Here is a 22087-nt window from a genome sequence, read left to right as displayed (position 1 = left end):
CAAAGTTTCCCTTTTTTTTACAGTAATTGCATATTACATTAGCAGCCGGACATTTGGATCCTTTACCATCAGGAGGATTTCTACACCTGAATCATTGGTTAGTGTTGGTGGTAGGTAAGACCACTTTGGATGGTTCCATTGTTTTCTTATAAGTAACTGGTTGATGAAATTGTCCCACTTTTACAGCACTGACTGCATTAGAGGTTGATCATCCAGTTCTGCTACTGATATTTGTCAAATTTCTGTACTTTTTGCAATTTTGATTGTTTCATCAAGCAAAGGATTTTCTAAGGTTAGCAACTTCTGCCTAATTTGTTTGTCCTTACAATGACACACAAACTGATCTGTGTAAAGTTTTCAAATTGACACTTAGCAATTAACCTACGTAATGCTGAAATGTATGCAGTAACATCTTCCTCTGCAGTTTGTTTCCTTCCGAACATTTTGTGCCTTACAACCACAAAACAGAGCCATTTTTCAAAACATAGCTTCAACTTATTCACTTCTTTATTCATCCGTGTCTTCACCCTCATTTTTCAAGGTTTCTGGCCAATGGCAGAATTTTCTCTTCGTGGTTCCAGAAATGCGAGCGAGAATTGGCATCCCTCACTGCGATTTTCTAATGTGGGCAGTTACAAGCACGCAGAGAGCTGCTCCTTGAGTAGATTTGCTGCCATTTAAGTAGATTTTCTACTCGAGCAACAACAAAATCAACTCAAATGGCAGCAAGCTCTTGCACACCACATGTAGCCGTTCACATTGAATTTTCAGTGCACCTTCAGCAATGCCACTACTTTGTAGTGTGACATGCATATTTTCTACCCATTGGTAGAACTTCATGGGATCTTGAAGAGCATTTATACAAGAGTATAGTACATTTCTATCACAATGATAACAGTCTCAAAAGGGAAAAACACTTATCTGTGTCAGTTCTGAAAAGAACTTCAGCAAAAAGGCTAAGAGACAATAAAATGAGTTAAAGTTGCATACCCAATAAGCAAGAGCACATTGGGTCCAATTCACAAAGGTAAACTTAACCCTGAAGCCCAGGATTAGACCTGAAGTCTAACTTTAGACCTGAAGTCTAACTTTAGACCTGAATAAAAGTCATAGGAGGTTTTGCATATGTTAGTGAGGAATCTCTTGAAGTTAAATTGCATAAAACAACCAAAAGGGAGAGTTTGTAATATTTCACCTCCATGTGCCTGTTAAGGTCTCTTCAGGACATAGTCATCTACGTACCAGGCCTACCCCAGTCAAAATGTTTAGTACTGGGACATATTTTTTAAGGACCAATGCCAGTCTTCTTCATACCAAACACGGCGAAGCTGGTCCCATACAGATCAAACCAGTACCAATTTCGAGGCAAAATTGTCCAGATTGTAATTTCAATTTATTCTTCAACAAAAACACAGTGAAGCTAATCGCACTGTGTGAGACAGCACTGACGTTTGGAGGGATACTAATAAATTGAACTGGTTACCTGTTCCCATTTGGAATTAACAGCTTATTTAGTTTAATAAGGCAACTCCAATCTTATCCTGTTAGAGAGGTAGGCCTTCCAGCAGTGAAAAACGAATTTGAGTTTTTCGCTACTAGAACATGTAAGTATATGTTAACTTTTTAAATATGCTGCAACCTGCACTTTGGGATTTCCAGAACCTACACTAGGGGTGACATATGCATTAAAATGAAAGGTGTGACCCTGGCAAAAGCTTTATTTTGCCAGGTCGAAATTGCAGTTTAAATGTGCACACATAGGCTGAAATGGTAGGCCTGAAACATGTTCAAAGGGCTACTTAGGTGGGTGGCATAAGCACTGTTGCAGGTTCACTAGTGGCATTTAATTTACAGGGTCTTGGCACTTGTAGTGCAACTTTAGTAGGGACTTACAAGTAAATTAACTATGCCCAATGGGGTAAGCCAATGTTAACACATTTCCTCCACCCCTAGAGTTCCCCCCAGTATCAGTAACTCCAGGCATAGAAAAATATAGGCCCATTCTTTGGGCACCTTGTATTTAGGGGCTATTTTGTATTTATAATGACAGAGTCTAGAGGCATTGGTCAAGCCCACTTCAAGATACAGTGTTCTTTCCTTCTATGCATACTGGTACTCTGCATTTGTTCAAAAGTATATTCTGATTCCCAATTCTCTAATGACATGTTTAAATTTTATATAATCATTAAAGGTGTGGGGTAGTCGAAACAGAGGGTAGGACTGAGTCAGTGTTCCCTCAGTAGGCGGTGTCAGTTAGGTCGCCTGAGGCTCTAAAACGGGGAAGGCATGGTTGGAAAGTGTCCCAGCAAAGGGGTGCTATGTTGTCCTACAGGGGGAGGAGAGAGTTCTCTTACGGCATAGGTGGTCTCACACACATAATAGTGTCTTGCTTCATCATTTGACCACCTAGCCCCACCCAAGTAAGATGATACTACTTGGGCGGACTCAACCTCTTTGTTAAAAGAACCAGAGGGAGTGCTGAAATTAGACTGACTGGATAATTACAGAGATCCAGAAGGGGTGAAAATAAAATTACCAAGCATGTCACCAGTTGCTACTACTAGTTTTAATGGGGGTGCATGTTGGTAAGGCTAAGAACAGGGGGGGAAAAAGGCTAATTCGAGGATAATGTCTCTTAGAGTCTAAAAAGAAATACGTATGATCAACATGTTTCTGCCCTCACAAAGTGCTGGTAGGTCAGGGGCATTCGTCAGGGTCGGAGCACACGCAGTAAGTGAAGTGCTCAAAGTGAATAATGAATGGCCTACCTGAACAAGTAGTTCATGGTGTGGTAGGTCTATAATAACCCGGAGTCGGGGGTGGATTGCATCTGGTCTGGCTAGTGCCTGGGGGGGGGGGTTTCCCTTGTAGTCACACTCACTCCAAAGGGAATACCGAGGGGGGTACCTACGTGCCGGAGCCACATTTTATTCTGCATTTGAAAGAAATGGACATTACAAAATCAAATCCTGTGTTTCTGCGGTTTTAAAAACATATTGCTATTCAGTGAATACTTGTAAGAGTGTAATTTTAGTGTGAGACGTTAGGAAGTAGCTGTTTTTAACATCCAGCTATGGTGTATTTCTTAACCATAATGCTGACTGATTTGGATGTCAATATGGCCGAAGACTTTGACTGGTATAACTGTCTTGTTGTCCTATTGCAGTCAGGTACTTGCAAAGAGACAAAAGCTTTCAATTTCTGTAAGAAATGTTGGAAATGTGAATCCAGACCATACTGATATGACAGTGGAGTAAATTCAACTTCCAGATTCACTTCTGACTTTACTTTACTTTTTTCCCATAATTTGGAGGATTTCCCATTGCTTTAAACCTAAAATCAGGCCCACTATTATTACAAAACTGTGAACGGTAAAGTTGGTCTAGAAGTCCAATGAACTTTGTTTTCCCTTGTTAAGATCAAGGCAGATTCAGGCAACCTCATTCACATTCTCTTGAAAATATATAATGGACAGTATATGTTTCTGTCTTTCAGTCTTCTATACGTGCAAGTCGAGGAACAGTTGGAGGATACTTCCTTGCTGGTCGATCAATGACATGGTTCCCTGTAAGTTTTTTAAAATATATTGAAATTGAATTTGAACAATCGCATTTAAACACATTCTGACCTTCCAGATACATTTCTTCTTTAGCTTTTCAATGTTCTTTTGAATTTTAGTTATGGAGCAAACACTCTTTTATTTTTGTCACAGTGGATTTCTTCAGAACGTAACCAGAAAAATATTATCAGAAGATTGCATGTTCTACACTCTCAACAGTCACCCTCTTTTAGGGTGCAGATGATCAGTGATATTTTATTGAGAACCTGTTCGATTGTTTGGATTTTTGTGCATATCTTTGCAAGATCTTTTATAATTTTTATAGTACTGCCAAACATACATGAACAAATTACTGTACTGCAGGCATTAAACTGGAGACATACAGACAAACAAAATGATATTGGCAATTTTTCAACAACCCAATAGGCTTGTGGATTCATTATGATGGGGGTGCCTATACATGACAAATGTTGTACCAGTCTGAAGTGCATCATGTCTAGCTCATTGTAGGTGTATGTGAGATGTATAGTCAAGCTGAGAATGACAATGCTGTTGCACCTAACACATAGGTGTAATAAATAGACATTGTTCATACAGGCTCAGGTCTGTTATCCTTGTGGGATAGGGCCTCATGGGTGCACTGGCTCTTGTTAGGCAACGCCTTACTGAGCTCCCTTAAGAGGTAGTAGTACTAGCAAACCTATGTCTGCCACTAATGTTACCAGAACAGTGATAAAAAACCCTCCATCAATTAAGCTTTATGCGGTTAAGGGTCGGATCACAGATTGGATACTGAAAGAACAGCCCTCTTTATTGTTTCTGAGTGATAAGTATGCTGGGAATTACCTTCAACACATGTAAAATGTTTTTTATAAAAAAATCTAGTTCAATTTTTACTTAATCTAAAAAACAATCCTGAAAGTTTTGTTTGGTAAAAAATTTGAATTTTCTCCAGTACCTGAAATTATGTGATTTGGAGGTATCTGAAAAAAGCCCTGGAGATATCCACCATCCATGATTTTTCTTTTCATAACTTTTTTAGTCACTTCTGAGGCGGAGTAGATGGAACACTTTATATTTAAGCATTGTCTCCAAGACATATTGAGTACAGAGGCCAAACTAGATGGGGTATCCTTCATCAAATTCCTTTCACTTAGATGCCAGTTTTTTATGGTTCCAACAAGAAGAAGCGGGCAACACAACATCAGAAGATTTACAAAGCCTTTAGAGAGAACTTTTTAAAGCTATTGCAAACTGTTTTAAAATTGTGCAGCAAGAAATTGTATGACTATTTCCCATTGCTTAGTAAATAATTTTAAAACCAATTCAGCATCTTTTGGTGCCAATCCCCATGATAGCATGTAAGCTCTATTGTTGTCCGTTAGTCCCAGAGAGACTGCTTCTAAAACTGGACTCCCTACCCACACCATGCCCTTGTACAGTACATAGATATGCCTATTGTTGTAAAAATAAGACCTTCCTTCCTTTGGAGTTAACTGCTTGGAAGCCCCGTAAGCAGAGTTTGATTCTCTTTGAGAGCAGATGAATGATTTAGATGCACAGGCAATCCAACATCTTCTTTGGATAGAAAAATAGTTGCTTGAAGATAATACCTCCTATTCATGCCAGTGCCATGAATAGACAGAGAGTTGTATGTTGATACCCACAACTCTGGGGTTAGCAGAGATACTATGTTGGAATTATTGACCACTGAGCATTGTCTCAATATACACATGTGCGCAACCATTCTAACTGAATGCTGAGATGTGCTGTCATACACCCTCCGGATAACAGTATTTGATTGCTTTACCACTGTATCATTAAGTGTAGAGTTCAATAGCTGCAAAGGCTACTGTTTTCTGTATTTTTGTCAGACCCACAATGTTTGGTTCCAGCACTGCAGATATGAAAGTGCATAGTCTAGATTCCACAAGAACTCAGATTACATGATTCCACTTTTGCAAGATCTGTGCAAGACTAATTCATAAAAAATATGAAGGCCCATTCCAAAATGCTTTTTTGAGTATGAGGAATACTACAGGAGCACTTAATTTCATACACTTACATACCTTTGTGAACCCACACCAAAAATCCTTTCTGGCAGTTCTAATTGTACTATGAATATGTTCTGACTATTCTAATTTTATTCCTATTTTAAATGTTTTCCTGCCAATTTATGATGGCATATAAGAGTGAGTAAGAGATCTACTCAAGTACTACTTTATGTACTCCAAAGTACCTTTGTGAGCAGCCTAAAGAAATCTTAGGAAAATATTCTCCCTAACTGCTTCATCTATATTTTAACTTTTTGTAGAGCATAGTGGAGTCAGTAAAAATTATTGTCCCCTCAATAATGCTGCACATTAACAAAATACTCTCTTCACAAAAATCTAAGGCAAATTGCAAACATTTAAAAAAACTTTGAACCTATTTAATTTGGAAAAAAGCTACAAATATGTAATCCTGTAAACTGAAGGATGTAAAGGATGTAAATATGGAGCAAGGTGTTAGATTGCTAGATTTTGTGAAATAATAACAGGCTTTGGTCACATGATTTCACGTAAACTGGATTTAAAGTGGTGGCATGAATATCAGAAAAATAATATCCAGAGCAAAAATGTTGGAAATAAAAATATTAAAGGTACTCTCTGCAGTATTAGTGCTGAATTATACAGCACAATATTAGAAATGAAAAAAAGAGTTCATGGTGCCGAACAACATCAAGAAAGAAGCGAAACTGCAATAAAATGGGCTAAAAGCTCACATGCTAAAAATGACAGGAGGAAAAAAGCAAAAGATTTAGTAAATATGTGGGATCTATTTGAAGTCACCTTTATCACACAAACACTTTTTAAAAATGTAGAAAATACAGATTTGTACCTGATTATTGTGGGCAGAATATTGTTGTACAAAAAAGCATGACCTAAATATCAAATACAGAAATATTGTGAAGGGATGTGTATATAGAAGTATAATTTTACTGTATTTAACTTCACATGTATGTACCTTAACAAGATATTCATGATAGTTCATAGATAGGGTGAAAGGAGGTGCAACAATGCAGATGGTGGGCATTCCCATATGTATTGCTTCACTTACCATGCTTTTTGGCAGCACATGGCAAGTGAAGCGATATGTATGGGCATCCCCAGCAGCTGCACTGTTTGATATTAAGAAAACGATAGGCTACCACTTGATGGTGGCAGAGCCTCATTTTTATTTTTGGATAATGGTACAGCAACCAGGATTTGCAGGTGGAGATACTCCAGCACATTAATGAGACGTGCAGCAGAAATGTGGAACCTTCAGCACAGGTCTGTCTTCCAAACAACTGAGACGATGTTGTAGTTTTTTCCTATAAATTGAATAGGTCACTGTTATCACCGAGCACATATGAAATTGATTTCTAGAGGCTGGAAGGTGATATCTTGGTGGAAAGAAAAGCTCTCCACAGGTGTCATTATAAAACCGACAGACAAAGGTGGTGCAGTGGTTGCCATGAAAGTATGTGATTGTATAGAGGAGCGAATGAGGCAATTGATGGAAACCAACCTTTAGAAAATGATCCCACAGAAGACTTGAACAAAGAAATTAAGAACATGGTTGCACAGTACAGGAGCTTCAACCTCATTGATGAAACAACAGCAGATATACTTGTTCATCCCAAATCAATACATGGGAAATTTTATATGCTTCCCAAATTTCACAAAATTAACGATCCTGGCCACCCCATCATCTCTGGCAATGATAAAGCCACTGAGAAACTATCTTTATTTGTCGACCTGCACCTCGATCATATTGTCCAGGAACTTCCATCATTTGTTAAGGACAATAGTCCCTTCCTTCAGATTATTGAAAAATTAAATCAAAATGACACATTTGATGATGACACCTTTCTTGCTACATTTGATGTTACACCATTATACACCAATTTACCACATGCGGATGGCCTTATGGCATTATCTGAAGCTCTTAGTAAAAGAACAGTGAAAAACCACCAACACATGTGCTTACCAACTTTGCAAGTTATCCTTAAATCCAACAATTTTACCTTCAATGGTAAACACTATATACAGATACAAGGAACTTCTATGGGCACTCGGATGGCTCTTTCCTATGCAAATATTGTCATGGGTAAATGGGAGGACTACATACTTGCGAGTTCTAGCATCAAACCACTGGTATGGCTTCAATACATTGATGACATATTTATAATATGGAATGCAGGAAGCACAACATTGGAACAATTTGCAGCTTTTATCAACAGTGTCCATCCTACCAGCAGCAATACTAAACAGACGAGCCATCTCTCTTTTCTTGATGTGCTACTCACTATTCATGGACAAATAATTATATGTACCACAAGCCTACAGATTCTCATTTGTATCTAAACTTGAATTCATGTCACCCACACCACACTAAACTCAGCATCATTTACAGCCAAGCACTCAGAATAAGACGCATCTGCAGCAATTAAGACACCTGTAAAGACAATCTACAAAAGCTTGTTCCATTATTTAAAAAGTGAGGCTATCCTCTACATATCATACTGCAACAAATTGACAAGTCTTTGCTGTTACCCATGCAAACAAGTATTTGGAATACCAAAAGAAAAAATAAAAGAGACAGAATTCTCTTTGTGGTTGATTATCATCCATCAGCTCCTAACTACCGAAATATAATGCAAATAACTTTTCCATTACTATCCACTTGTGAAAAATTGTAAAAGCTTTTTCCAAAGCCGCCAGTTATTGCTTACCGCAGAGCTCCCAATTTACGATCGCTTATTGTGAGAGCTGAACTTAAGGAATCTGTAGCAAATGCAGGAGTTCATTGCTGTGATTCTAAAAGGTGCAGCACATGTGAATACCTTTTAGAAACATAATCAGTAACTAGCTCTGCTACAAGACGTACCTATGAAATAAGACAACATCTTACATGTCGCTCAACATGCATTATTTATGTGATTCAGTGCCAATTCCCAAGCTATAAAAAACAATATGTAGGCCAAGCAGTGAATTGACCTCCGTACACGATGCAGGAACCACAAATCAGCAACAATTAACAAGAAACTTGACCAGCTTGTAACTAATCATTTTAAAATTGTGGACCATTTACAACATGTCTTAAAGGAAGAACTACTGCACATCTTCTGGATGTACCGTTTAAAATCGCTGCATCCAGATGAACTGAACATCACTGAGAATACCTCTTGATTTCTGCATATCTGAAGAGTTCTCAGGACTGCATTAATTCCACTGTCCAATTGGAATGTTCACTCCTGATGCTTTTTGAAAATCCAGCAGTGTTAGCTGTGCAGCCACTGAGCAAAGCATATTGTACTACCTGAGGAAGACGGAAGCTAAAACGTTGAAGAGGATATATTTTTTTGTTCTTTGGTGAGACCATCTGTTTGAGTCATTTCTTTCTTGGATATGTATATTTTTGTCTTGTAGAAGGCGTTTGCCGAAACACGTTGACATTCTGTGCAGGAAACTGGAATAAAATTGGTGAAATTCTACTTACGAACATTTATTTTCTCCTCACAAGACGGCCGAGGGATTAGTGCAGCCGTTTGGTGGATATTGTTCCATCTGTTTTGGATTTTATATATATATATATATATATATATATATATATCTTTCTCCAAATGGCCCCTGTCTGGGCGCGCTCCATTAAGTCGGTGCTCGTGTCAGGTACGGGCCAACCCTGTAATCAATTCTCCACCAAATGACACAAAGTCGTACACGGCACTCACAGGAATCATTTTGTTTGATTTTTATTTTTGTCATCAGAAAACAAGAAACCCAAAAACCACCAACGCGTTTCAACCAACAAGGTCTTGATCACGGTGGACAAATGATCCAAGACTAAATATATATAAAAAATATTTATAAAACAATTTTTTGACCTTCTCTCATTTGTAGACACCAATTTTTAATTTTTAAAGTCTCACACAACATTAATTAGAAAAAAAGGGGGGGGGGGAGGTGGGGAAAAGGGGAGAGGGAGGAGAGGCCACTACCTTTGTATCACTTTAAAGCTGTTTCTCAATTGTACAGTTCAGATAGTATTGTTTTATACATATTTTTAATATATATTTAGTCTTGTTTTACTTAAGTGGCTAGTGGGGTTTGTAATAAGTTTAAGTTGTTTTCACTATTTAGTGGTAGAATTTCAATTTGGTGTGACTACACATCCCATAATGCCCCTTAATGGTGTGTAATAGGAGAAATTATAAATTATGTGTAAATGGATCATTTGTCCACCGTGATCAAGACCTTGAATGAGTGACTGTGATTGCCTTTCAAAAGCCCTGTGATGTCACTGGTAAATGCTTTACGTTTGTCCCACCTTGGGGTGGTTTTGTTACCCCCTTACAGACTGACCCTGTTATATGAACAATTGCATGACTGCCGATATACTTTAACATGGGTGAACAATTTTTTTCTTTTATAACTCACCTTCGTCCCCCATGGCAGTCATGGCCCTCACAGTGCCAACAGCGTGAACTCCTTTGGCCATATTGGAGCGGTGATCACATTGTTCACACTGTTACGTAATCAGAGTAATTTCTTTTGGCTCTCCCCTTCGCACTCCATAACTTTCTCAATACCACTTTTAATTGATAAATGATTTACTAAAAATCACAGAAATCACAAAGCGGCACTCCAGCACAGCGGGAGAGACAATACTACAATACTCACTGCACTCAGGAAAACTCAACCTATAATGCTTTGCAAGCATTCTCTTTCACAACATGTTTGCCCATAACTCAGCCTGTGGTGGTCCTAGGACAATGGGACCACCACCAAAATGTTCAGCACAACATGCTCTTTCGGTTTAAGTTAGTGGGGTCCCAAAAATAATATCCCCTCCCACCATTCAATGTATTTTTAAGATCTCTTATTGCTTGAACTTTTGTTTTACAACTGAGAGTAGTTTATGTTCTAAGAGCTTTAATATAGCACTAGGGGCCACACGTACAAAGCCTGTTTCTTGTCGGAAACAGCCTTATTCACAGAATTGGGCCATTTGCGAAGAGAAAAAAGCATTTTGCAATGTACAGACCCTTTTTTCGATTCGGTAATCTATTTACTGAATTGCAAAAATGGTTTGCAAGTTGCAATTAGGAAGGGGCGTTCCCTTCCTAATTGTGAGTGGCAGTGCGATGTAGGATTATTTGGTGACTGTGAATGCGTTCACAAAACAATCACAGTTAGCACCAATTTCAAATTGGTGCTAACCCATTCGCAAACGTGAAGGGGTCGCCATGGGACCCCTTCCCCTTTGTGAATGGTAACGAAAATACTTTTTCATAGCAGGTAGTGGTCCCACGGGCCACTGCCTGTTCTCTGAAAAAAAGAAAAGAAAACTTTTCATTTTTGTTTTTGATATGCATCCTGTTTTCCTTTAAAGATAACGGACTGCATTTTTAAAAAAAATGCTTTCTTTAAAAGCAGTCACAGACATGCTGGTTTGCTGTCTCCAGCAGACCACCATCCCTGTGAGTACAGCCATTCCCAATGGGGTCGCAAATTGTGACCTACCTCATGAATATGAATGAGGTAGGTCATTTGCGACCCCATTGGGAATCGCAAACAGTGTGAAGTACACTGTTGTACATATGGTTTTGCGGCTCGCAATTTGCGACTCACAAATGAGTCGCAAATTGTGAGTCGCAAAACTTGGGGTAGTACATCTGGCTCTAGGTTTGTTAGACCTGACTTGTGTAAGGCACTACAACCTCTAGGAGCTAAATATATGTTTGCCTTGCATTACATTCTGCCATTCTGTTTTCATTCTGTTTTCATGTGGTTATATGATCATGGTTCTTACAAATGCTATTTTCATATTGGTGCTCTCCAGGGGCTGTTCTGAGCGTTACAGTCTAATGGCTAACGCCAACATTTTATTTCTGATAAAGGTTTTTTATTGGGTTTATATGATAAACTTTGCCCATACATCTGGGCTTCTGTAGCCTCCCCTAGGGAGTGGTAGTTCCAGACAACTGAACTGCCAGTGCACCCTTATGGGCCACCTCCCCCCTAAACACCTGGCCCTGGTGTGTACTGCTCAGGAGAAACTAGTCTCACCACCATCATGGTATGACTAGCCCCACTGTCCCTCAGAGCAGTGACTGGGACCCCATTCACTCCCACCTGGTGGAAGTGACAACTCCCATGGATCACAAGCTCACCCTCTGAGTCTATCTCCCAATTGAGGGAAGTTATGACATGGTCTATGACCTGCCCCTGGGACTACTTTCAACTAAGGCCACATTGGCCACCCCTGTTGGGCTCCCACCAGTGGGTGGTTTCTTTTCTACAGTGTCCTAGCTGGGAGCACTCAAAGCAGCAGTGTTGGAAATGGGTTGCCCTCGGCCACTGCCCACCAGAACCACCTCCCTCTTTCTCAGATGGGATATGGGAACCCTTTCCTTCCCCTTACTCTGGGACTTGTCTGGGTCATCTTTAACCTCACCCTCACTCTGCTGGGGGAAGCCTGAACCACCCTTCTTGGGGTCAATCCCCAGTACCTTCTTGGACACCCTGATGCTAGCCCAGAGGTTCTCCTCCTCAGCAAGCTTCCTGGGATCAATCAGCTTATTGTCAACTAGGTGCTAGCGCAACTCTGTAAAAGAGATACTGAGCAGTTGCTCTCTCATGATTAAATTGTATAACCCAACATAATAATTAACTTTGCTAGCCTGCACCCAGCAATTCAGTAACCTACTGGAGTAGTCAAAAAAGTCTACCTAGGATCGGTTGGGGAGCTTGTGTTTGTCCCTGAATCTTTGGTGATACTTCACTGGGGTCAGTTCACATTTGGCAATCAAAATGGCTTTCATGGGAGTGTACTTGGTCTGGTGCCCAGCCTCTAATGTCAGACGTGTGTCCCTCCCAAGTATAGGCATGTGTTTCCACAGACCCGCTTTCCAGTGCTCTTCAGGAACCCCATTTACCCTCAGTGTAACTTCATAACCAGGAAACCACTTGTCAATGTCATCTCCTGCAACATAACTTGGGACCAAATCTTTGGGTATACGAACCTTCTTGTCCCCAGCAGGTCCTGCATGTATGCTGCCACCATCACTGCTGGATTCAGACTGCCTAGCCTTAAGCTCCAGCTCTTTCAGACTCAGTTTAAGAGCCAAGATAAGTTTCTTCTCAGCTAAGGCTCTTTCAGCTTCAGCCCACCTTTCAGCTCTCCCCTGCTCTGCCTCTATTTTGTAATCTTGCCAACTGCAGCTGGAATTCTCTCTCCTCTCTTCTTTTCTCTGTGGTCAGGCCATGACTGGAGCACTGCTTCCTGGTCTTGCAGGAGGAACAAATGCAGGGGTGTCAGCTTCTCGGAAGAGCCCTTCTGAGGCTCCCCCAACTCATTATTCTCTTGTGTGCAAGACTCTGCCCAGACCCTCGGTACCTTTTAAAACTCTCTTTTCTTGGACGTTCCTCTGGCAGGTACCCCCATATCCTTGCAGTAGTCCTTCAGCAGGACTGTGTAATCCTCCACGTTAGCCAGGTCAAACTCCCGAGCTCCACATGTGGACCCAGCCAGAGACATGATGTATAGGATTTAAAAAGATGTGAATCAGGGAAAATTGCAGAAAAGAAAACAAATAAAATTGACCTTTGACTGTGGGTTGGTAGTGTACATGTAGCTATTGTATGGCATTTCAAAAACACAAGTCCTGTCCTCACCGTTGATCACCAATGTTAAAAATTGAGTCTCTAGTTGGCAAAGGTATACACCCTTGTCCAAGTAGGGACCACAATCCTATTCAGGGTATGTCACAACGCAACCTGAATTAACCTGTACTCACCCTCTGGTAGATTGGCACGGAGCAAGCAGGCATAACTTAGAAGGCAATGTGTTAAGTATTTGTGCAATAACTCATACAGTAACACAGTGAAAACACCACAAAAATACACCACACAGGTTTTGAAAAATGGATAATATTTATCTGAATAACATAAGATCAAAACAACATAAATTCAATACGCACAAGTTGAGATATCTCTTTTTAAAGGTTTAAAAGTGTCTCAATCCTTAAGAATCAGTTGTGGTATCCTTGTAACACACAGTACCCAGGATGCGTCAAAAATACCGACGCACAGGGGCCGCAGAGGAGGAGAAGCTTTGAAAAATAAGGCGCTGCGTCGGATTTTCCGGCGCAGCAAAGATGATGTGTAATTTTTTTCCACGCTGCAAGGGGATGCGTCGATTTCCAGGAGAACATCGTTGGTTACTCACTGTGATGCAGGGATATTTTCACACCCAGGGATGATGCGTTGAAAATCCTGGATGCGCTGCAAGAAAGGAGCAGGTGTTGTGTCGATCCAGTAGGCAATGCGTCAAAATTTCAGCTGAGAGGCAGGCGCTGCATCGATTTCCAGTTGCGAGTCTGGCGCTGCATCGTTTCGGATGGCGGTGCAGCAATTTTCCAGCCACGATGCAAGTACTGCGTTGATTTTTGCAGGCATTGCATTGATTTTCTTATGCACAATGATTTCCTGAATGGGTGAAGTCTTTCTTGGCCCTGAGACTTCAGAAACAGGAGGCAAGCTCAATCAAAGCCCTTGGAGAGCATTTTTGGAGGTGAGTTTTTCACTACGAGGACATGTAAAACACAGAAGTACATGTCCTGCCTTTTACTTACATAACACCCTGCCCTATGGGTTACCTAGGGCCTACGTTAGGGGTGACTTATATGTAGAAAAAGTGGAGTTTAAGGTTTGGCAAGCAGTTTAAATACCAAGGCAAAGTGGCAGAGAAACTGCCCACACAGGCCTTGCAATGGCAGGCCTGAGACATGATGAGGGGGCTACCTATGTGGGTGGCACAATCAGTGCTGCAGGCCCACTAGTTGCATTTAATTTACAGGCCTTGGGCACCTGTAGTGCATTTTACTTTGGACTTACAAGTAAATTAAATATGCCAATTGGGTAAGAGCCAATTTTACCATGTTTTTAGGGAGAGAGCAAATGCACGTTAGTACTAGTTAGAAGTGGTAAAGGGTCTAGAGTCCTAAAGCCATCAAAAATGAGGTCAGAAAGAGAGGAGGAGGAAGGTAAAACAAATTCAGGTGCCCTTTCAGAGAGGACCATTTTCCAACATGGGCATTGGATTTATGTGGCAGGAAAACACCAAATTATGAGGGACTGTTGACCAATTTATGTGGCAAGAGAAGTCCAGTTATGAATTTACAACACCAATAGCTCTAACTCTGGCAAATGCGGTACCCATTGCATTGCAAATGCTTGTTTTCCCTGAGGCAACTACTTCCATTCATTTCAGCACCAAATCCTCCCGTAGAATGATCTTCACAACAGACATCTATTGTCAAGAATGATCTTCACAACAGACATCTGTTGTTAAGAAAACTTGTCCTCTCATGGTATAGCCTTGTTTTCTATAATTTATATGATTTTTAGGCACAGTATCAGACAGCTTTATAAGTGCAATGTGTAAATTCCCTTCCTCTTCGCTACATCAGTACTAAAGTTTTGCCATCCTGGAGCATTTTCACTCCCACCTCCTCCTATCACCTCCCAGAGAAATTAACCCATAGAAGACATTTACTCTATATTCCAGTATCCATCATGGACAATCAAAGTAAAACAAATGTGCTTTGTGTATGAAACAGTTATACAAAACATCTAGCCTAGCTCTCTAAAACCTATCATTTTTAAATGCCTCTCCTCTACCTTTAGTCACAACATTCTTCCTCCAGTTTGTCATATAGCTCATTCTCTATATCTGCTTCTCAATTAAACAGACAGCCATTCCAGCTTTAAAAGGTGGTCCTGTATAAAGGCTCTAAATAATTTGTGTTATAAAATACCTTTTTCAAACGGTGGGGCCATAATAAATCTTGCTATCAATAAGACTTTTCTGTAATTTAATTGTAAACCAAGGCATAGACATCTTTTTTTAACAGAAAAGCGTGTGTGTTTATAATTACATGTGTTAAATGAGAAACAATGCCTGTGATTTATCTTTGTTAAGTATTAATTGGAAGTTACATCTATACTTGTGAGACATAGCCCAGGATGAGCTATTACCAAGAGTTAATCTGTGAAAGAGATTTTTAGTCAACAGTATGCACACTTGAATATGAGAAGAGTCAATGCTTCAGCAAAAAAATTAATAGATTAACTAGCGATAGACATGAATAAACTGGCATAGACCTTTAGGATCAGGGTCAGCGAGAATGCTTTGTAATCCATAGCGAACTTTGGGCTAATGCATGTTCTTCAGAAATCTGTTTTTGCCGCATATCTGCTTTCTGGTATCTCAGCTCAACCCATTGATGGATTTGTGGGGAGCTAAGCTGGCTTTGGCACCTGATCAGAATTGAAGAGGACTATCCATTCTTTTATTGTCAGAGACATTCTGGTGTATATTGGCTCCTCTTTAGTTTCAGTGATCTGCTCTGACTCCTTCAAGATTAAAGGGCTGAAATGTGACTTTTGTTCTGGTGGCTCACTTGCTCCTTGTGCTAAGGGATTGTGTCATCAGATCCTTCATGACGCTGCTGAATTATATTTTGGTGGGGGCTAGTGATAGTGCCTAGTAGGTGAACTCTAGGTTTCAGAACTTTACAGTGTTACTTCCAGAGCATCACTGACCTGACACAATCCTATTGAAAGATTTAGGGAAAAAGGTAATCTAAGATGACATTTAATTACTGTTGGAAAATGGGTTATTGGTAAGGGCAGGTAGGTACCTACACCTAGCAACAAGCCACTAACCTCCACCTAGGTCCAGTTAGGTCTCAGTAAATTAACCCCAGCTCAACCCTTGGTAGCTTGGCAACGAGCGTCAAGGCTTAACTTAGGAGACAGTGTGTAAAGCATTCAAATATCACAAAACAGTAATTAAATAAAACACAGGAAACAGTTTAAAAATCCAAAACCAATTTATAAAAATAGTTTATATTTTTATCTTTAAAATGACACAAAAACGAATAAAATCGGATAAAGGGAACCGGAGATATGAATTTTTAAAGAATTATTATTTTTCTAGCGCTTAGAAACAAAAAGCGCCAATCGGGTCATCTGGTTGCACCTCGACCGGGGCAAAGTCAAAGTTTCAGGCCGACCGCGATGGAGCCCTGCTCGGCTACAGGTCGCGGGAGGCCTCGGTTAAAAGTTTACCTTCACACTTAGTCTTTATTTTGAAGATTTTCTTCAGCGGGACGAACCTGCCAGTCCTATCCGACCTCCTGGAGCCCTTCTCCGGATACGCGATGCTGGAATCCTCGGTGGAGATTTTTACCTTCGGACTTAGTCGTTTTTTCGAGGTGAAAATCCTTTGACCGGGGTAAACCTGGATCTTGATCCGACGTCCATGGAGCCCTTCTCGGATACGATGGCTGGTAGGTCCCGGTCAACTTTTTACCTTCGGACTTAGTCTCTTTTTCTGAGATTTTTCTTTACCGGGACGAACCAGCAAATCAGGCCGGGTAGCGGTTGAGGCAAGCCGGCTAGAGTTGCCGCGGCGGGTCGGTCCCTCTATGGAGCTTTTTTACAAAAATTCTCCAAACTTCTCCAAACTTCTGGGGCTTCACCCAGATGTCCTTTTAAGGTTCTTTTGGGGTCCACAGCTCACCCCAAGGGTCCAGAAGTTCTGAGATGGTCCTTGGGGGGTGTGGACTACAACTCCCAGAATGCACCTGGCGCAAACTCCTTTTTGGCCACTGGGCAGTGGTCAGCTGGTCGCTTTCTTCAGGAGTTGGTGCAGGGGACTCTGGTTAGCAATTTTTCACCTGTAACAAACAGGGATCCCCTCCTTGAACCAGTTGAAGCCAGGCAAAGTCCTTCTTGTGGTGAAGCCCAAGTGTGCAGCTGGTGCAGTCCTTCTGAGTGCAGGTTCCAGGTGCAGGCCAGGGGTCCAGCAGGGCAGTCCTTCTTCTCCTTTAGTTCTTCCTTGTTGGAATCTGATGGGGATCTGATCTGTGGGTGCAGGTCTGCCAGTTTTATCCTAGCTCCAGGGTGAAAAGCAGGGGAGTCCTGGTTCTCCAATCAGGTGCAGGGTCCTTCCCCCTGCGATGACCACTTCCTGGGAAGTGTGGCAAAAATCCATCCCAGGGGGCAACATTCTCTAAAAATCCATCATGGCTGAATCTGATTTTTGGAGGTTACATCTGGCTGAGCCCACCCACTTGTGTGGCTAAAAATCATAAACACATCCCTCTCCTGCCCTCTCCTAATCTAATCAAGGGGGCACCTAGTTGTCTGGGGTTGCAGGATATGGGGGTGTTGCTGGTCGCTCCAAATGTCCTTCTCTGCCTTTGAAGACCAGTTTGGCAGCCCTCCCCCTTCCTGCCTCACCATCTGCTGAGGGGAGATTCCCTCCCACAGGCACATTCCTTTGTGTGAAGCCAGGCCACTTCACACCTCATCAAGGCAGCTTGGCTAAGCTGCTACAGGCTGGCCAATCAGAGCACAGCAGCAAAAACAATGCAGGGCTGAAATTGGCAACTTTTTAGGTAAAGTCTAAAACTCTTTACCTGAACAAGTTATATTAAATCCAACAACTGGAAGTTGTGGGATTTATTACAACAATTAATTTGATACCAAATTCTTGGTATGCATCATTTAAGGAGACTTTAAAATTTAAAACAAAGTCTCCCCATTCTAGGCTATGAAGGCCATTTACTACAATGAGGGAAAAACGAATTTGGCTGTTTTTACCTCACCAGGGCTTATAAAACTATTTTTATAAAGTCCCTGCTTATAGTTACATGGCACCCAGCCCTAGGGGCACATAGGGCACACCTTAGGGGTGACTTATATGTAAAAATAAGGTAGTTTAAGACTTTGGAACTACTTTTAATTACAAAGTCGAATTTGCATATAACTTTAATTTAAAAGCAGCCAGCAAGGCAGGCCTGCCTTTAAAATGACACTGGGCACCTCAGCAGTGCACCTATGGGTGCACTACCTATGCTGTGGTCCCTAAACCTACATGCCCTACCATATACTAGGGACTTATAGGTAGGTTAACTTAGCCAATTATAATTAGCCTTATTTGCATATCCATTTTACACAGAGCACAGGCCCTGGGACTGGTTAGCAGTACCCAGGGCACCATCAGAGTCAGGAAAACACCAGCAAAAAGTGGAAAATGGGGGCAAAAAGTTAGGGGGCCTCTGCAATCAGCCCTGTTTTCTCACACAAGCCCCCCCCAGCCCACACGCCCAGGAGACTCAGCCCAACCCTGGGAGAGTCTTCCTGGCTTGTTAGGCGAGGAAGACAGTGAAGAAAACTGGCTGTCCCTTTGCAGGGCCTACTCTGCCTTACATCCTCCTGTCACGGTCACTCCCTCTGGGTAGTGAAGCCATCCCAACAGTGAAAGGACCCATCTCAAACGGAAACTTCCCTCTAGGGGGTCTTCCTCCTCTCGCTCTGCCAACTTGGGTAGTGAGGTGCCCACCTCCCCTACTCCTAACTTTGCTAGGGCAACACCTAGCTTACCCAAAGAGGTCACCCAACACTTGAGCAACCCCACCATGACCAACAGGGTCAGGGGGCCTACTTTGCTATTGGCCCTGGGGTCTGCCTCCCAGGCCAAGTACAGTGCTGCCAGGAAGGCTAGCACCCAGCAGAGGCTACTGACAGCTGTCAGTACCCAGAACCACACCCTAAGCTCTCCACTGACAGGTGGCTGAGCTGCTTTAGGGGCAATTGTGGGGTCCTGGCACCTCCCTTGCTGTCTAGAGTGGGGGGCTACCACCTCATGTGGCAGACACCCTCCTTCCACTCTGCCTTCTGTCCGTGCAGGGGCAACACCCTGCATCTGGACAGCTGCCTGACTACTCAGGACCTCCTTGGGGTCAGGTGAGGCCTCACCAGTTCCAATTCTGGGCTCCCCCCCTACTGGTGCAGAAGGCCTTTGGCTCCCTTGAACTCTCTTTAAGAGTGGCCTACCTTTCCTTTTCTTCTTTCCTTTTCTTGGGGACCCCTGTCTCCTAACTGTAGGGACTGACTCCCCAGGACTTTGGTTTGGGGGGGCGCCCTGGGCGACCGCCCCATCTGGGACCAGACCCACCTCTGGGAGGTCATTGCCCAGGATACAATTCAGGGGGAGGTCAGCACTGACTACCACCCTAAACCAGTCAAGGATACCCTCCCTCTCTAGAGGCACTATGGCTACAGGTTTGGAGGTGACCTCCCCTGTGGCTATCCTGACTTTCCTTGTTTCTCCTGGGACATACATGTCTGGGGTCACTAACCGGTCACTCACTATAGTGTGACTAGCACAGGTGTCTCTCAGGCCAGTGGTAGGGATCCCATTCACTTGAATGGGGTGGAAGTGCCTACTTCCACCCTCAGGGATCACCAGCTTACCATCTGGTCCTGTCTCCCAGCTCAATGCTAGGAGGACTTCATCATCTGAGGAGTCCTCCTCCATGGCTACACTGGACAGCCCAGTGCTAACCACCTTCTTTGGACAGGCTGCATCTTCTCTGAAGTGACCTGTCTGCTGACAGTCAAAGCAAGCCCTACTGTCCAAGAGCTTTTTTAACCCTGGGTCTCCCTGTCTCTGCTTGTCAGAGTGGGAGTGGGATTTACTCTCCTCCTTCTTAGGGTCCTGGGGTACAGAGGGAGTCTCTGTGGTGGGCTTACCACCTCCCTCCTTAGGTTTTTGGGGACCTGCCCCCCCCTTCTTGGAGTCTCCCCCCTGGGACTTGACAACCACCCTGGTTCTCAACCACTCATCAGCTGCCTCCCCTAGCTCTCTAGGGTTGGTCTGCTTAGAGTCCACTAGATGCTGGCGTAACCTTTCTTGGGTACAATTGGTCAAGATGTGCTCTTTCATGATCAGATTGTATAACCCTTCATAAGTATTTACTTTGTTACCAATAATCCAGCCCTCTAGTGCCTTTAGTGAGGTGTCTACAAAGTCAACCCAAGACTGGGTACTGACCTTCTGGGTGTCCCTGAACTTCATTCTATACTGCTCTGGGGTCAGACCAAACTTCTTGGTTAAGCACCTCTTCATTCTAGGGTACGAATCTGCCTCCTCCCCCCTTAAGGTCAGAAGCCTATCCCTCCCTGAGTTGGGGACCAACTCCCACAAAAGGGAACCCCAGTATTGAGGCCTAGCCCTTCTCATTTGGAGTGCCCTCTCAAAGGCCTCCAACCACTTGTCTATATCATCCCCCTCTACATAAGCAGGAACCACCCCCTTGGGTAATCTGGGGCAAACTCCCCCACCCATGGACACCTCAACTTCTCTGTCGCTGCCACCATCTCTTTTCTCTTTCTTTGCCCACTTTTTCTTTTCTAGGGCCAGCTTGTCTGCCTCCAAAGCTATGTATGCTAGCTGGGCCTCCAGCTCTCTTTCCCTGATGGATGGGTTCTCTCCTCCTGAAGGGACCCCCTTCCCAACACTAGCTTTGGATCTGCCCCTAGTGACTGTATGTACTGAGGACCGTTCTTCCTCATCCTCACTTAGGCTCAGATGCCCTCCCTCCCCTGAGTGGTTAGAGCTAGCATCCTCCCCTGTTTCTCCCTCCTCTGGAGCTTCCCCTGGGTCTACCTCTTGGGCCTCAGCCCATGCTGTCAGGGATTTGATCAGGACTTGCTTCCTGAGGTCAGTGGTTGCAGGCAACCCTCTTTCAGTACACAACCCCCTAAGCTGGACTACTGTCAGTGTGGGTAGGCTAGCCAGATCAAGCTCCATGGTTCCCTAGTTTTGTGTCAACAAAAACTTTTTGCAAAAATTGGAAACAATAATTTAGAAAAATTTAAAAAATTCAGTAATAGAAATTAATCCAAATTAAAAAAAATGTTAAAAAAAATTACAAAAACAATTTTTGCACTAGGACAATTTAAAGGATTTTTAATTTGTTTTACTTAAAACTGTAACGTGATACTGAACACAAGTACAGGATCCCGTCGCTGCTTCCAAAAATGTTGGAAAATGGGTTATTGGTAAGGGCAGGTAGGTACCTACACCTAGCAACAAGCCACTAACCTCCACCTAGGTCCAATTAGGTCTCAGTAAATTAACCCCAGCTCAACCCTTGGTAGCTTGGCAACGAGCGTCAAGGCTTAACTTAGGAGACAGTGTGTAAAGCATTCAAATATCACAAAACAGTAATTAAATAAAACACAGGAAACAGTTTAAAAATCCAAAACCAATTTATAAAAATAGTTTATATTTTTATCTTTAAAATGACACAAAAACAAATAAAATCGGATAAAGGGAACCGGAGATATGAATTTTTAAAGAATTATTATTTTTCTAGCGCTTAGAAACAAAAAGCGCCAATCGGGTCATCTGGTTGCACCTCGACTGGGGCAAAGTCAAAGTTTCAGGCCGACCATGATGGAGCCCTGCTCGGCTACAGGTCGCAGGAGGCCTCGGTTAAAAGTTTACCTTCACACTTAGTCTTTATTTTGAAGATTTTCTTCAGCGGGACGAACCTGCCAGTCCTATCCGACCTCCTGGAGCCCTTCTCCGGATACGCGATGCTGGAATCCTCGGTGGAGATTTTTACCTTCGGACTTA

General features: G+C 42.4%; 1 protein-coding gene across 2 annotated transcripts in view; it reads left to right on the top strand.

Moving 5' to 3' along the window:
* The window catches only part of SLC5A9 (solute carrier family 5 member 9), a 763977-nt gene that overhangs the window by 124030 nt on the left and 617860 nt on the right, over nucleotides 1-22087 (top strand). For both annotated transcript variants that reach the window (XM_069232707.1, XM_069232706.1), the window contains one exon: nucleotides 3496-3567. In XM_069232707.1, coding sequence (XP_069088808.1) covers nucleotides 3496-3567 — 72 coding nt within the window. The remainder of the gene's footprint in view (nucleotides 1-3495; nucleotides 3568-22087) is intronic.

This window comes from Pleurodeles waltl, chromosome 4_2, assembly GCF_031143425.1.
Source record: "Pleurodeles waltl isolate 20211129_DDA chromosome 4_2, aPleWal1.hap1.20221129, whole genome shotgun sequence".
In the NCBI taxonomy this organism is placed as follows: Eukaryota; Metazoa; Chordata; class Amphibia; order Caudata; family Salamandridae; genus Pleurodeles; species Pleurodeles waltl.
This window is presented reverse-complemented; position numbering and strand designations above follow the sequence as displayed.